Source organism: Chiloscyllium punctatum, chromosome 20 (genome assembly GCF_047496795.1).
Source record: "Chiloscyllium punctatum isolate Juve2018m chromosome 20, sChiPun1.3, whole genome shotgun sequence".
NCBI classification, from domain to species: domain Eukaryota; kingdom Metazoa; phylum Chordata; class Chondrichthyes; order Orectolobiformes; family Hemiscylliidae; genus Chiloscyllium; species Chiloscyllium punctatum.
The window spans coordinates 51,076,132-51,094,289 of NC_092758.1; the positions used below are offsets into that span (position 1 = coordinate 51,076,132).

The 18,158-nt window shown below is 39.0% G+C and overlaps 1 protein-coding gene across 1 annotated transcript; it reads right to left on the reverse strand.

Annotated features, from left to right (window-relative positions):
- Positions 1–806: 806 nt before the first annotated feature.
- LOC140491794 (eukaryotic translation initiation factor 4E-1A-like) lies at positions 807–17,575 on the reverse strand. Its single transcript, XM_072590196.1, has 7 exons — positions 17,539–17,575; positions 15,667–15,767; positions 13,578–13,673; positions 7,173–7,236; positions 6,378–6,491; positions 5,690–5,829; positions 807–921 (listed from the first exon to the last, which is right to left on the reverse strand). Exons 2-7 carry the CDS (start codon positions 15,687–15,689, stop codon positions 807–809), a joined length of 552 nt encoding a protein of 183 aa, XP_072446297.1. The 5' UTR covers positions 15,690–15,767; positions 17,539–17,575.
- Positions 17,576–18,158: the final 583 nt, after the last annotated feature.

Genomic DNA, 18,158 nt, shown 5'->3' on the forward strand with positions numbered 1-18,158 from the left:
TAATGCCATCTGTATCCATTGCACCAAATGTGGTCTCCTGTACATCAGGGAGTCAAGTCACCAACTTGCGGATCATTTCAGATAACATTTTTGGGACTCTTGTACCAACAAACCCCACCGCCCTGTGCTTGAACTCCAACTCCTCTGCCCACTCCACCAAGGGCATGCAAGTCCTGGACTTCATCACCAAACCCTAACTACCCAAGACCTGGAGGAAGAGAACCTCATCTTCTGCCTTAGGACACAGATCCTGTATGTTTGTAATGTGGATTTCACCAGTTTCCTCATTTCTTTACCCCCCCCACTTAATCCCAGTCCCAAGCCTCCAACTCAGCACCACCCTCTTGACCAGTCTATGGTCTTTCCCATCGATCCCATTCCACCCCCTCTCTGACCTAACACCCTCATCTACCTATTGCATTCTCAGCTACCCCCCCCCCCTCCCTACTCTCTCAGGTGCCCCCAGCCCACAAGCCTCATTCTTGATGGAGGGCTTATGTCTGAAATCAGGATTCTCTTGCTCATGTGCTGCCTCACCTGATGTGCTCTTCCAGCACCACAATCCCCCAATCCAGTCCAAAACTGGAAAGTAATGTTTAGATTGTACACACAAGAGATTATACTTAAAGTCAGTTTGCAATAAATCACCATTGAAATCTCATGATTTAAATACCTTGCACAAATATATTTAATTTTTTTCTTCAAAAGATCATTCCAACAGCCAAGTTTGGTAAACCTACACAGTCTCCCAAATCAACTGCACAAAATTAAACAAGTTCATTTACACAGCTTGGTGAAAAAAATGCTCAAACAACAAATTTGTTTTTAACTCCCAATCCACTCTTTGTTGCAGTGTCTGCATGCGCTTGATAGCCAATCACAATCTTCATGGGAAGACCAAGCCTTTCCTTGTAGGTTTTTCTGAAGAAAAACAAACAAAATTCTTAAAATACATTTTACGATGTTCTAAATTACATCTACATCCTGAGAGATTGCACACCCATTAAAATGTTTTAATTCAAACCTGAAAGCCTTACTACTCAGTAGATAACACCCTTACAATAGAAACAGAGTTCAAGTTGTAATCCCAAGACTCTTTGGCAATGTCATGAATGCTTGTTCCATGGTCAAAGATTGATAATTACCTTGCCAAAATCAGCCATAGTTGATGTGGAACTGTGCCATTCAAGCTACAAAATGTAGGGATGCCAGTTAGAAAGTGTGTAAATGTTCTCAAAAATGGGACAAACCAAAAAAAAAAGTTAGTAATTAGCACTGATAAGGTCATGAGCAGAATTGGGTAATTCAGCCCATGGAGTCTGCTGTGTCATTTAATCATGGCTGACATGTTTCTCAATCCCTTTCTCCTCATAACTAATCCTTGATCCTCTTCACCATCAAATATCGGTCTCAATGACAACCACTACAGCCTTCTGCAGTAGTGAGTTTCACAGATTTACGATGGTCTGGCTGATGAAATTTCCCCTCATTCCAGCTCTGAAGGGTCCTCCATTTACTCAAAGGATGTGCCCATGGGTCCCAGTCTCTCCTAACAGCAGAGACATCGCCATGTCCACTTTATCCAGGCCTCAGTATACTACAAGTTTCAATTAAATCCCCATCATTCTTCCAAATTCCACCACATGCAGACCCAGAGTCCTCAAGTGCCTTTTTAATGACAAGCTCTTCATCCCCAGGGATCATTCTTACAAACCTCCTCTGGACTCCCTCGAATGTCAGCATATCCTTCCTTGGATATGGAACTCAAAACTGCACACAATACTCCAAATGCAGTCTGCACTTTTATTCAGCCCTCCTGAAATGAATACTAACATTGCATTTGCCTTTTAACTGCCAATTGAACCTGCATGTTAACCTTTGAGAATACTGAACCAGGACTCCATGTCCCTGTGTGCTTCAGATCTCCAAAACTTTTCCCTGTTTAGAAAATAGTCTACACCTCAATTCTTCCTACCAAAGTGTGTAACCTCATTTACCCACATTTTATTCCATCTGCCATACCTTTGCCCATTTCAAAAGCTATATTTAACATGGTGACAATATACCTCAATATATCCCAGGAAACTAAACTTTGTAATTACTCCCAAAGTGAAGATGGGCAGAGATGATGTTATAACCTATTTGTTAGTAAACAGATACAATTGAAACTTGGTACAAAATTTGCTCTAAGAACCTTATTTTTGACAAAACAAGATGTGGATCTTGGAACATAAATAATCTGTTTAACATTGAATGAGTGCAAAATACTTAGTTTGTAAAAAAGAAAAAGAAAAAAAGTAAAGCTATGGATTGTCTCAGCTACTGTCAAAAATGAGCAGTTTTCAAAACTTGTTGTTGAATGCAGAATGGGATGGACAGGCATTATATAAAGATGATGAGTTTTATAACTTTATATTTACAAGTTGTAGGACTACCTCTGCCACAGAAATTCATTCATAACATGGCCAATGGATTTGAGCTTGCAGGTCTCCAGCACAGCCTATAAATAGTAAGAAGAATGGTTTATTTCCTGGTCAGCTATACTGATCAAGGCAACAGTAAACCATTACCATACTTTGACAAGTAATCACGGACCAATCTGATTCAAATCTATGATCACTAATGCCCACTTACCTGAACAGAGTACAAAATTACATAGCAAACAGCCAAAGGAAAGCCTCAAGCAAGACTTGCTAGATTCTGATAACCTCAATTAAGAACAATGTGACGAAGGAATTCCCTCGTCTTTAGTTCTGCACAATGTATAATGGCGTACTTCAAGTCAAAATTCAGGCATTATTCAGTTTTCTTATGCTTTTTTCTTCCACCTCCCCAACACATTAGATAATACCACCGTTCCACCATCCAACTGGGCAGAACATCATGATGTTTCCATGATATCCAGAAAGTTACCTATAGCAGCTTCTCTTCCCACTCAGTTACCTTTGCCCTCCCAGGATCTATTCTGGACCTCATTTCTCACCAGCACTTTGCTATCACTAATCTGAAAGCCAGTGCTAAACGTACAACAACAGGCAAGTTCACCTCAGCCCTTCTGACAACAGATGGCTTGTCCCGATCCTGTCCTTAAATACTGGAAGGACTGAAGCAAATATTTGTTTCCATTGCAAACTCTGCTCCCTCGTCACCATTTCCACCATTCTACATAGAAATGCTCAAAATGAAATCAAACATTCACAACTTTAATGTTTTGTTTGCAGGATATGAGCTTGCCTACTTGTTTGCTCCAGTATCAGAATGCCTGTTTGAATTGTGTAGTGTTTAATCAGACATGTAACTTGCCTTGGTACCTGAAAACCTTCATTAATGTTTTTGCTTTCTCTATAGATGCTAATCTCCCATCCTTTACAATACTTGGCAAAACACTTGTGGTTGGATAGTCAAGTTTGAAATTCTCATCCTAGTTGAATTTCATCCAAAGATTCATCCCTCCATATTTCTAATTAATCATAGCGATGTACAGCAATGAAACAGACCCTTCGGTCCAACCTGTCCATGCTGACCAGACACCCCAACCCAATCTAGTCCCACCTGCCAGCACCTGGCCCATATCCATCCAAACCCTTCCTATTCATATACCCATCCAAATGCCTCTTAAATGTTGCAATTGTACCAGCCTCCATCACATCCTCTGGCAGATCATTCCATACACGTACCACCCTCGGAAAAAGTTGCCCCTCAGGTCTCTTTTATATCTTTCCCCTCTCACCCTAAACCTATGCCCTCTAGTTCTGGACTCCCTGACCCCAGGGAAAAGACTTTGTCTATTTACCCTATCCATGCCCCTCAATTCTGTAAACCTCTAAAAAAAAAAGTCACCCCTCAGCCTCCGACGCTCCAGAGAAAACAGCCCCAACCTGTTCAGCCTCTCCCTGTAGCTCAGATCCTCCAACCCTGGCAACATCCTTGTAAATCTTTTCTGAACCCTTTCAAGTTTCACAACATCTTTCCAATAGGAAGGAGATGAGAATTGCACGCAATATTCCAACAGTGGCCTCACCAATGTTCTGTACAGCCACAACATGACCTCCCAACTCCTGTCATCAATACTCTGACCAATAAACGAAAGCATAGCAAACGCCTTCTTCACTATCCTATCTACCTGCAACTCTACTTTCAATGAGCTATAAACCTGCACTCCAAGGTCTCTTTGTTCAGCAACACTCCCTGGGACCTTACCATTAAGGTGTACAAGTCCTGCTAAGATTTGCTTTCCCAAAATGCAGCACCTCGGAGTTTAATTCAGATAAATGTATCTGCCAATTCTCAGCCCATTGGTCCAGATCCTGTTGCAATCTGAGGTACCCCTCTTTGCTGTCCACTACACCTCCAATTTTGGGGTCATCTGCAAACTTACCAACTATACCTCTTATGCTCGCATCCAAATCATTTATGTAAATGACAAAAAGTAGGAGGGCCCAGCACTGATCCTTGTGGCACTCCACTGGTCACAGGCCTCCAGTCTGAACAATAACCCTCCACCACCACCTTCTGTCTTCTACCTTTGAGCCAGTTCTGAATCCAAATGGCTAGTTCTCCCTGTATTCCATGAGATCTAACCTTGCTCACCAGTCTCCCATGGGGAACCTTGTCGAACGCCTTACCGAAGTCCAGAGAGATCACATCTACTGCTCTGCCCTCAATCTTGTTACATCTTCAAAAAAAAACTCAATCAAGTTTGAGAGACATGATTTCCCAAGCACAAAGCCATGTTGACTATCCCGAATCAGTCCTTGCCTTTCCAAATACATGTACATCCAGTCCCTCCGGATTCCCTCCATCAACCTGCCCACCACAGAGGTCAGGCTCACTGGTCTATACTTCCCTGGGTTGTCTTTACTGCCCTTCAACAGTGGCACCATGTTTGCCAACCTCCAGTCTTCCGGCACCTCACTTTCGACTACCGATGATACAAATATCTCAGCAAAATCATTTCTCTAGCTTCACAGAGTTCAGGTACAGGGGATTTATCAAATTTTAACCATTTCAAGCCATCCAGCACTTCCTCCTCTAATCTGGAGATTTTCATTTTGAACATCTCAAGTTGCTTTATTACAGATTGCAATGCTTTCAGCTACCTGGATCAGAAGCACTGGAATTCCATTACAAATTAACCACTTTGAAATGTTCCTTATTTTAAAAATAAATTTGAGGTAGGTTTCAAAAGGGAATTGTAATTCTATTGAGTTGGTGTTAATTTGTAATGTTAAGGGTGCAAGTGCAAATTGGTTTTAAAATACTTTGTGTGCAAAAGACTTTCAAGCTAGCAGCGTGAAAATATTTCAATGAACTATTGACACAACTAAAGAATAGTCACAAAAGGTTAAAGTGCATGACTAAGAAATTTAATGTAACTTGCCCTCAGTTTAAAATGGTTTTGATAGCAAATCCCAAAACCCAGCTAAAGTGAAACATTACAAGCAAGGCTGGAAATATGGTGAAAAACAACACATTGGGAGAGGGAAGTTAAGTCTTTGAAAGGTCTCGAGTAGTTTTAAAAATAACTTGCAATCGAAGGAGAAAACCAAGATAAATTAGTAGCAGCCATCATAAAAATGCAAACAAGTGTCTAACAGATGTAAACTTTTCCATAGTTTAAGTGTGGAAGGGAATGGTTCAAAGAGATGGGAAAATGGATACAATTGTCAACAAATTAAACAAACCTTACCCTATGTGTAAAACTGCTTCTTCATTTTCTGTGTCACAGGTCCATATTGCTATTTTATCCCCTTTTGCTCGGATATTAATTACCGCACCACATATGTCATTGCTATAATCGTCAAAAGCTTCTCCAATAAGACATAGCAACTTACAAAGATAATAAATAAAAAAGTTAATATTAAATCATTAATTACTTGCACTTTACAAATGGAGAGATTGAGCAACTATTCTAAAATGCTTAATAGCTCTATTGGCAACCACTGCATTTACAGAGTTAGATTTGAAAAAAAAAAAGGTACTAGTTCAATCCGGCCACAAACACTCAATTTCTAGTGACCTGAACCAATGGGTGCAGTTACTTCTGTTAAGAGAAATACAATAACCAATTTGCACAAGTAGGTTTCTTGATGATTCTCAACGAATGATACTTATGCCTCAGTACAGGGGATAATTCCCTTGCTTATTTTGAAAGCAATGTGCCATAGGATCCAAAGAGGGCACACAGGTGCCATGTATAGCTCATGCCATTACATAACAAAGTTAACCGTGTCAGTCATCTAGAACGGATATTGCAGATATACGGCTGTGAAACAAAGAATAAAATTGAGCATTGAAAAAACCTACGATTGAACAGGACTTTGATGTTCCACCAAAAATGACACAAACAAATTTGTCTATGCATTTTATTAACTCACTGTTTCTAGCCAGTATTGATCTAGTTCCAGCATTCTTTGCTGCTTGGACAGTGTGATTAACCATCTTCCACCACATTTGTTTCTGTCGTCTTCCCACATGGGTTCAATACCATCCTATTTAACAATAGAAATTTGTAGTTTTTAAATGTTAAATTAGATGGCAGTTCTCAAAGCAATTTCAATTCTTAAGAATAAACCAGCAATAAAAAGGATACTGTTAAGCGAAATACTTGAAAGCAAGTTGATAAATAGATTTTGAATCTTATGTAAGAAGTCTGTTGCCCAAAGTGACCTATTTTCAACAATTCAAATCATTTAAACATGCAGCAAGTACCAAGTGACAAAATAACTTGAAGGAGAGAAGACTGAAGGAATTGCAACGCACTTAAGTAGTCAGTGAACAAGACAGACAGTCAAGCTAAAAACTTCTCAATTCTAAAATTTCTGCTAATTCTAAAAGTTTTTAATACTAGAATAGTGAAACTATCTTCCAAGATAATAACATTTTTGATTCAATCGAGAGAAACTCTCACTTGAGCAACCAAAAACATAGGCACAGATTTGGGCTGACAGGACTTCAACATTGGAGAACAAGTCATCCATTATTATACGGATCATCCCTCCTTACATTAGTAATTCCCATTTGTTCCCTCAATTCCTCACGGGGGCACTATAGTCAAAACCAATCATCTTTCAAAGAGACTTTCCAGGATTGTGACTATGGGTCAGAGTCAAATTCAAATTCACAGATAACGGTTTCTTCTGAATAACGGATAGATGTTAGAGTGTACAAACCTTAAAGACAGCATAATCACAACCTGACATCAGCCTACTGGCAAGTTGAATGTGATTGTACAATCTATTGAAGGAAAAAAAACCACCATTTCCAGTTAGTGGAAAAAAAACACTGATACAAAAGTTTAAGACTGCAACAGTTCAGCTTTTATATAGGAAGTTGATATCAGTGAACAAATTAATTCCAAAATATTAAAAGTACTGAAAGAACAGTCAGTTAAAATGTCCATAGAAAAGGTATCCTATCATTGACTAACAAACCACACATGAACAGAGTCAAGAACCAGCGCACAGTAATGTGCACAGAAATGCTAAATATGAAAGCATATTTTTAAAATAGCAAATTAGCTTTCTGGTACTCCAGCAGAGAGCCAAACAGTTGAGTACAATTGACAAAAGAAATCTTGATCATCAGTAATAAAAGAACAGGAGCTCAGAAGTGTACTGATCTGACAACTACAAATAATAATTTTGTGTAATATATCAAACAACTGGGGATGGACTAGTGCTGTTGGCCACTGGGTTAGTGACCAAGAGATCCAGGTAAATGTTGTGGGGAGGTGGGTTCAAATCCCACCATTGCAGAATGTGGAATTGAATTTTTTTTAATATAAAATAAGTGGCCTGGAAACAAATCGAATGCTGACCATGAAGTCATTGTTACAAAGTCCATCTGATTCACTAATGGTTATTATCTGAAACTGCCTACTTTAACTGGTCAGGCTTATATAGAACTCTAAACTCAATTATGCAATGACTATTAATTGCTCTAGCAAGCCATCCAGAGTCAGACTCAGTCAAACAGCATGGAAACAGATTGAAATAGTCTGCGCCAACAATGTTCCCAAACCAAATTAGTCGCATTCACTTGTGTGTTTGGTCCATATCCCTCCAAAACTTTGATTCATCCATCTCTACAAAAAAAAGTCTTAAGTTTTGTAACTATACCTGCAACCACCACTTCCTCTGGCATTTCATTCCATACACAAACTGTTAAAACATGGCCCCTCACTTGTAAAATCTCTTTCTCCTCTCACCTTAAAAACTGTCCTCCAGTTTTGAAATCCCCCACCCTAGAGAAAAGACTCTTGCTATTCACCTCCTCTATGCCACTCAATTTTATAAACCTCTAAAAAGTCACCTCTCAACCTCCTGTGCACCAGTGAAAAAAAAAGTCCCAGCCTATTTTTATATCTCAAAGCCTTCCATTCCCAGCAACATCCTGGTTAATCTTTTCTGACCCCTCTCCAATTTAATAATATCTTTCCTGTAATATAGCAACCAGACCTATACACAGTACTCCAGAAGATACCTCACCATCCCAACTCACACAAAATAATTGAGCAATGGAGGCAAGCATGTTAAATGCTTACTTACCTAAGCCATCTATATTTTTGCAAAGTCTTAAGAATTATGTACCTGAACCCCTAGACCTCTGTTCAACAAACCACATAAGGCACTACCATTAGTTGTACAAATCCTGCCCTTGTTTGTTTTACAAAAATGCAATACCTCACATTTATCCAAATTAAACTCCATCTGCCACATTTTTCTCCCTTAAGACGATGACGGGGAAGCAGCACAACATGCAGGCTCCTCACCCCAGAACTTGTAAGGTAGACAGTGTAGATTCCTTTTTCTTTTGGTGCTTTAATGTTTCCATTTGTTATAGTACCTTACCTTCTTTTAGCAACTTTGGTGGAAGAAGTATCCTCCTGGCCCAGGCCCAGTGATTAGTTAGCTTCCAACAGCCCAGAATGGTGGTATTGGCCTGGTGCCTTCCGGGGCAGTCTTGCAAATGTGGTAGTCTCCCTCAGCAGTTTCCAGGTATTCCAGCAACTCTGAAGGCCTAGTCCTGATATGAAAGTCTCAGCCCAATCCAGTTTTTCCAGTGTATCCTGAACCCAAGAGTCAAAAGTGAACTTATTTTCCCCCCCTTCTTAATTATGACTTTTGTCACTAGTATAGGCACCATGACATTGAGACTTAAAACTTTCCACTTTTTTGGTAAAAATACACAGGACTATAAATTGCTATTCCATTCTTCAGTCCATTGAGCCAATCACCATCTCTTTGTAGTCTTCGATAACCTTCTTCACTCTCCACTAGTGATAATGGCTTCATTCACAAAACTACTGGCCATACTTCCTATATTCTCATCCAAATCATTTTATATAAAAAGTGACAAAAAGTGGACCCTGTGGAACACTGCTGGTCACAAGCCACCAGTCTGAAAAAAAAATCAACCCCCCACCTCAAAAGCCCACTTGATCTAAATTTTGCTAATTAGACGACCACAGAACCCTGTCAACAACATCTACTGTTTGGCCCGCATGCTTTTTGGCGACTGCCTCAAGAAAAAAAAACCTCAAATCAAGTTTTAAAGACGATTCATAGAGTTGTAGGTATCCACAGCACAGAAAACAGATCCTTTGGTCTACTTTTATGCTGATCAAACATCCCAATTTAATCTAATTTCTCATCATTTGGCCCATACCCCTCTATACCCTTCCTATTCATATACAACATTCAAAAGGCATCTGGATGGGTAAGTGTACCAGCCTCCACTAGTTCCTCTGGCAGCTCATTCTATACACGCACCATTCTGCAGGAAAAGGTTGCCCCTTAGGCTGAAGATGAAAAGGGAAAGATTTAAAAGGGACCCAAATCAAAAACTAAAGGGCAATCACCCTTTGCCTATTCATGCCTCCTTTCAAATTTCACACATCTTTTCTATAGCAGGAAGACCAGAATTGAATGCAGTATTCCAAAATTGGCTTAATAATGTCCTGTACAGCTCCCACCTCATATTTAATGCACTGGTCAATAAAGGCAAGCATGCCAAATGCCACCTTCACTATCCTGTTATCTACAATTTTACTTTCAATAAGCCAAGGTCTCTGTTCAGTAAAACTCCCCAGGACCTTACCATTAAGCATAGAATACCTGCTCTGATTTGCCCTACCAAAATGCAGCTTGTCACATTTAAACTCTGCCAGCCTTTCACCCATTTGTCCATCTGATTAAAGTCCCATTGTACTCAAATAATCTTCTTTACTATCCACTGCACCAATTTTGGGATCATCTGCAAACCTACTAACCATACCTCCTATATTGACATACAAAATCATTTTATATAGAATGATAAAAAGCAGTGGAACCAGCACTGACAATGGCAATACATGGCTGGTCATAGGCCTCTAGTCCAAAAAGCAACCTTCCGCCACCACCCTCTATCTCCTTCAGAGAGAATTTTGTGTCCAAATGGCTCTCAGTCCCAGTATTCCTTATAATCTAGCCTTGCTAACCAGTCTACCTTGTGGAATCTTGTTGAGCACCTTGCAATCCAAACAGACAAATATCCACCACTCTGCCTTCAAATGTAGTGCTGGAAAATCACAGCAGGTCAGGCAGCATCCAAGGAAGCGGGGGAAAAAAAAAAGAGTTTCAGGCAAAAGTCCTTCATCAGGAATGAGGCTTCAATGAGCAAAGACACTATTTCCCACACAAAAGCCAAATTGGGAGAGCAGTCTCAAAGTTAGTAGAGCAATAATCTCAGATAGCTATACTCACCAAAACATATCTTACATATAAAATCCCAAAAAGCACAATCTCTAGTTACATTCAATCCCACTGCAGGGTAGAGCCAGTAGTGCTGGCACAGTAGTATTATAGTCAGGAACTAGCAGACCCAGAAGGCCAACATTGATGCTGGACATCATGAAGTCTCATGGCAGACTACACATGGGCAAGCAAACCTCTTAATTAACAGGTGTCAACTCTCCCCACTCAGCCTGGCCAGCTGAGTTTCTCCAGCTTGTTTTCACTACAGTATCAGTAAGTGAGCACCACATTGTCTCTACGAGGGCTATGTCCTATTTTCAACTGTGTTGTGTTGTGGCACTGTCAAAGTACTAAAAAAAAAGTGACAAAATAAAGGGAGGGGTCAACCTGGTTAAATAACAAAATGCAGGATCAGTGTACCAAAACAGCATAACTAGGTGGTAGATACAGCTAAGCAATTCCACAGCAAATGGATCAGATCTACACTCAATGGTCCTGCTGTATCCAGTCATGAATGGCAATGGGGAATTCAACAGCTCACTGGAGATTGGAATTAGTTAATTCACTTCTTCAAGTGAGGGAGAAGGGTCCAGCACACCAGTGCAAAGGATAGGACTGAAGCATTCAAATCAATCTTAATCCAGTTGGCACTTCTGACCAATTCATCCCAGCTTCCTCCAGAAATCCCAGTATTAGATGTCAGCCCTCAGCTAATTCAAGTCCCTTCATGATATCAAGAAACTGCTTAAGGTTGGAGATGCTGAAAAGGCTATGGGCCCTGACAACATTCCAGCAATAATACTAAAGACTCATGCTCCAGAACTCATCACACACTTAGCCAAGCTGTTCCAGTATATTCCTAATGGCATCTACCCAAGGCAGAAAATTGTCCACATTCGAAAAACAGGATAAATCTAACACAGCCAATTATCACCTCAATATAGTCAAGCTTCACAGACAGTAAAGTGATAGAAAGTGTCATCAGTGCTGGTACAATTAACAGCAAACTGAAATGGACTAGCCATATAAATATAGTGGCTACAACAGCAGGTCAAAGGCTAGAATCCTGCAGTTCTCTTCAATCACCTGTCTAAACCTGTCCAATCAGGTACAAGTCACAAGTGATGGAATACTGGCCACTTGCCTGGCTGAGTGCAACGCCAACAAAAAAAAACCTCAAGAAACTTGACACAAAGGCAAATCACTGTGCTAGATTAGCATCACATTCACAAACATACACTTCAACACTCTATAGAAGCAGTGTGTCCCATCTAGAAGATGCACTGCTAAAATTCACCAAGGACATGTTTGGTACACCGGTGATGTCACTAGGGACATGGGTTCAAATGTCACCAAGACAGATCAGATCAATAGGAAAAAAGAACAACCAAAAAAACTGGTCTAACGATAAACACGTAACTGTCACATCTAAGTCCTTCAGGGATGAAAATGTGCCATCTTTACCTGATGTGTGTACATACAACTCCAAGGAGAAAATGGAGGACCACAGATCCTGATGACCAGAGTAGAGTGTGGTGCTAGAAAAGCACAGCTGGTGGGACAGCATCCGCGAAGCAGGAGAATCGACGTTTCAGGCTTTAGGTACCACATCAATTACATACAATTCCAGACCCACGACACAGATGGCCTGGTCGGTGATGCCCGGGAGGGGAGGGGAGAGGGAAGGAAGGAAGCGCACACACACACACCTGGATCTACAGTACATGTACAGTAACAGTTCAAGGCAACAGCTCACCATCACCTACTCAAAATGACAGATGGGCAATGAATGCTGACACAACTGGCAACACACCCATAGCCGATGAATTATTTTAAAAATGCTTTTGGTACAGACAGATCAATTGAAAGATGAGCTTTCTTATCCCACAACAGACATATGTAACAGCACAAAGAACTGAATTTTGAAAATAAAAATCTGCAACCAAGTCATGTATACACATATACACAAAGAAAAAGACAAAAGGGAGAGAAGAGAATTTGCTATAATTTTTTCCCCCTATTAAATTGTTCCCACAAGTCAATAAGTTCTCAAACTGCTCCTTAGAGCATCAATTCAGTCCACTTCTAAAAGCAAGCACAGTTAAAAACAAACCCGTTGCCTTTCTGGCATACCACACTCTTATGTCTCGAGGCAGTCTTGTTCCTATCAGTTGTGTTGTTACCACATGACATTTGAGAAGCATTTTTGATAATGTGAGTTTGAGTTTATGTAGAGAATCTCTTACTGCTACACTTCTTTATATTAGTCAATCATCCACAAGGGATCACAAGTTTTAAACTCAACTAAAATTATGCTCCAAGCCTACTCAAATCTAGTACGTCACTGATAATAGAGCACAAAAGCAATGTAAAAAAAAAGATAGCTATACAGTAGAACTTTATCACAGGAGCGCTTCACAGGAGGCTCCCAAGCACTGAGGATGTCACCTAGACAGGGAATGAAACATCTGCAACATAAATTCCCAGCTTGGCGAACAGAACCACAACAACGAGCACCCGAGCTACAAGTCTTCGCATAAACTTTATCTCAGAGCATGCAGAGATGTGGGAAGTGCTCAACCTCAAGGCAAAAATCTACAAGTGATTTGCTTAAGCATATAGCTTTGAGAATTTTAAAGGTTTAGATGTAGCACAAATTTTGGTCTAATTTGTCTTAGATCAGTAGCAGTACATGCTCAGCACTAGCAAACAGGATCAGTGCTGTCAGTGAAAATACATTCTTATCAGTTCACTACTAACAGTATTATTTCATTCAAAGACTGCTGTAGAAATCTTAATATTTTCCACTTCCGTTCTATTTAAAATTCTACCAATACTTACGCCCAAAAATCCTCCACGGTGTCAAATTTAGTAACAAGACGAAGATTTGCCTGCCAGAGCTTATTTTTATCATTTTTGTAAAACCAGAGAGTCCACCTGTGTTCGAAACAAGAACACATGAAGTGAAATATTCTAGATAATTTACAACCATTTTACTGTTTCATTTTAAATCAACTAATGAACTATTTGCTTCAAATTGCATTTAAACTTACAATACTGTTAATTTCCATGAAGGGTAGAAAATTCAGGTGCTATCAAAAGGAGTTTATATGAAAATGGGTACAACAATTAGTTGAGTTTTCATAAAGTGCAGCCCTCACTTTCTCCATAAAATGAGTATAGTCACAAGAAAATTGAAAAATGAAGATCCTGCATCCCAGTTAATAAGCAATTGCACTTCAACAAGAACTAATTTTAGGAACTCTTTCAAAACTTACCAAAGGCTCATAAAAGATTGAATACTTACCACTTGGATCATATTTATATAGAAAATTTCCAGAGCAGTCAGATTAAATAGTATAAACCAGTTCTTGCTTTCAGCAAGGTCCATGATTCACTACATCTAGATGTAGTTCATGCCTAGTGCCTTCGCATGGCAGGTAGTAGTAGTGCTGGAGAAGGTGCAGTGCTGGACCATTCAACTAATTATCTTCCAAAACGGTGTGTGCATAACAAGTGGATTGCAGCTGTTCAAAAGGCTCACTCAGTGCAGTGGTCAAGGGTAGTCAGACTTGGGCTAGACAATACAGGCTTGCTTACATCCCAGTAATAAAGATACATTAAATATCTTAGTCTAGAAGCTATGATAGTAACTATGCAGGTTACAAAGGGTGGGAATGAATAACTAAATTCCTGCATGTAAAATAAAGACTGGCAAAATAGTTGAAACTGGTATGCCAGATTTACTCTATTCCCTTTGCATGGATAAAGATATTTACCAAAAGGCTATTACTAATGTGGAAAATACTTAAATGGTCATTGCACTTTATTGATCAGGGATGTGCCAGACAGGTTATATCAGGAAATGTTAGATGCTTTTTTTTTAAATTTGTTCCAAACGATGATACTTTTATTCAACTTAGTACATTGAGGTCCAAGGCTATTTATGTACTATAATAGATACTATTGTCTAAAGAGTAAAAAAGGTAACTTCCAATTTCAGAAAACTAGTATTTTGGTGTCTTCAAATGTTCCACATAAGTAAACATAACATCCTTTTCATATTTCCTACCATTTCCCTATAAAAAGTTCCAGACTGAATTGCATTATGCCACAACCTATCTTTCTACTGTTCATGACAAAGGTACCATCAGCACAGATTTTAAAAAAAGTCAATTAAAAAAGAAAAGGGGACAACTTGCCTACTGAAAGCCAAAAATCATGATACTAACACATCCAAATCAGACTTATCAAATCAAACAAAATCATGTCCCTTTGAGATCTCTGTATTCTTCCATTCTGTTTTCTAACACATTCATTAATCTTCATATAAGAAATGGTAACCTTGTTTGACAATTGAGATTTTAACTTTTAACTCCCTGAAACCATCTGTTTAACATGTCCAAATGGTTCACAACAAACTACAGTATTTGTTAACACTCCAGTTAAGCACTAGCATTTTACCTTAAGAAAAATGGTGTCATTTACATCTAGCAAGGTGTATTTACACATGGTAGCTAACTGGTGATCCAAAATAGCACTATTTAAAATGATAGCAGATCTAGTCGGATTAAGTTCAACCAAGTAGTATTACAGAACAGACCCATGTTGACTCCAATTGCACTGAAGTATCAGTTGACAGCAATGCAAAAAGGGAATAGAAATGCTAAGCACTCTTGATCACAATTCAAATGAGCCATGCAAACATCAAGCAAGGCCAGCACAGATTGCTCACAAAATGAACAGCATCTTAATACGTTGTAACTGGGTTTGCATTTTGAAAATACTATTTTGCTTACACAAAACAACAGCCATTACAAAGTATTTCTTTTCTAAAAGAAAATAGAAGGAAAAAAAGTGTTTTAAATGGCAAATGTCAAACACTAGTTTTCTTAATAAATCTTTTACGAAGCATAAAGTTATATTATACCTGTTTTGCAAAGGATGCTTCATATATGGTTGAACAATCAGAATCTCCTTCCTAGAGGACTTCCTGGTCTCTTCAGACTCTTTAAGAGCTGCCAGGTCAGCCTTTAAAAGAAACCAAAAAATGTTTAGAAGTGTGTAAACTAATACTGCTTGTATAAAGAATTCTAGTTATACCACAATCCATATTGTACTGCAATTATAAAGATGGACTCAAACAAGATTTTATACATCAAAGTCAGAAGTCATGGAATAGCTTGCTAAATCACAATTGGGAGAATGCTTTTAGGAAATGCAGCAGTTCTTCTCAAAGAACAACCATAATCACATTCTCAACACAACATGGAATAAACAGCAATATCACAGACAAAAGAAAATCAAGTGCTGTTCATATTAAAAAAGGAAAGGCAGACAGTGAAGACATGCCGTCCAGAGGGCTCACATCTTTATTGTGCATCATATCCATTGGTCTGTAATTGTACAAGTCATTTTTGCTGTAAGATTGCTTTTAATTCGGCTTCTAAAACCAAACAACCCTGTGAAATTGCATTGGTAGAAGTCTCCATTTTGTGGATGTAGCAAAGGTACAGAAACAAGTACCAACTACAAAATGTGGAACATGTCAAATTATTGTTTTTATGCTCAGTTTAACATATACCATCAGGATGGCTGAGGAAAAGAAAAAAACTGGAAGGTGGAAGATTAACATGCTGTGAATTATACATTTTTAATCAATCAGGTGTTGTGGACTCCACAACTTTAGCAGGAGCATTTCTAGTGTTATCATTACTCTCTAACAGAAGATCAAACAAACAAATCTACTTCTGTTTTAATCTCAATATTTAACATTAAACTTTATTTCACCATAAGAGATCAAACCAAATCAGAAAATCATACAAATAGAAACAGACCACTCAGTCAACTAATCCACACCAATCACATTCCCAAAATAAAATAGCCCCACTTGCCTGCATTTGGCCTATATCCCTGCAAACCTTTCCTATTCAGCAACTTACCTAGAAGGGTTTTCAAGTGTTGTAATTCTACCTGCATCTGCCACTTCCTCTGGCAGTTCATTCCACACATGAACCATTTCATGTTTAAAAAAAAAATTGCCCCTCATGTCTTTTTTAAAAAACCTCTCTTCCCACTTTTCTCAAAAAAAAGCCCCCACATTTGAAATCTCCCACCCTAGGGAAAGACCCTTGCTATTCACCATTTCTATGACCCTCATGATCTTATAAACCTCTGGAAGGTCACCCCTCAACCTCCTGTGCGCCAGTGAAAAAAAGTCCCAGCTTTTTTTATATATAGAGCTCAAACCATTCATTCCCAGCAACATCCTAGTAAATCTTCTCTGAACCCTGTCTAATTTAATAGTATCCTTCTTTGTAAGAGAGCGACCAGAACTGCACATAGTACTCCAGCTGTCTGTACCCAATAAATTAGAGGGATTGTGGTAGCAACACGCTCGCTCCAGTTTGCTAGATTAAATATACTGAACATGTGGATCCCAGTCTTGCTCCAACCACAGAAATTTATGTGCATGTTAAAACCTTAAAAAAAAGAGAAAGGAGGGATTTATTTTAACAAGCTCCATTGAAAAGTTAGACAACTATTAATTTAGTTTCTACTCTTTCCTACTCGAGTCCATCCAAGACTTATCAAATGTAAAAGGAAAATGTGCAGGTTAGCCAAAATCAAAATCACGCAGTCAAAATGCAAACGCATTTGCTCCTCGTGTGGCTAAAGTTCAATGCAAGTAAAACGTAGCGGCGAAAAACAAATCCGGTCACAAATTAAAAAGAAATAGCAACGCGAGATTATTTAAAACGCTGGTTAAACCTATTTCCCAATTTAACAGCCTCTCACTAACCAAATTCCATCGGACCCCGACGTCCCTCCCAAAACAATAGCAAACTCCCTCACCGATTTCGCTTTCGCCATATTGAAACGAAAAACCTCCAACCTGCCTGATCAATCCCCAATTTATGGGGTAAATTGATTACTTGTTAAAGAGACCGGATTCCAACTGTGCTGTCTGATTTAGGAATAGTAAAATGTGTCACAATGAAAGCAAATGGGGTCCCCAAAAATCATCCCGAAAATTATAACAAATCATCTGATGATTCCGAGGTTTGATCGGGACTTACCTGATTTTAGCACGATTAACCTGGCCCAATAGTGTGGCAAAACTTCCACCTTATTTTTAAAGGTTTCCAGTGGGGCAAAAAGTTGCTGGCAAAAAGCTGCTTATAAAGGACGTTGGGAAAATTAAACACATAAATAGCACTTAAAGGTCTAAACAGTAATATCTTCACATTGGTTGCTCATATTTAAATGCATATCTTAATATTTTCAGCTGTTTTGGGGTAATAATCCAAGCAAAGCATAATGAATGGCATAGTTATGTGTAGTCAAGAAACAAAGTCTTATGCGAATTATTGGAACACACCAGTTATTTTATATCCTATTTAATAACTGGAAAAGAAGAGA

Bases quoted from the DNA above. Each gene is read 5' to 3' on its own strand.
- LOC140491794 (XM_072590196.1), bottom strand. From the start codon at position 15,689: ATGAAGCATCCTTTGCAAAACAG. The intron at 13,674-15,666 runs GTATAATATAAC...TTTCGAACACAG, and splicing joins AAGCATCCTTTGCAAAACAG to GTGGACTCTCTGGTTTTACA. The intron at 922-5,689 runs GTAAGGTTTGTT...GTTTTTCTTCAG, and splicing joins GAAGCAGTTTTACACATAGG to AAAAACCTACAAGGAAAGGC.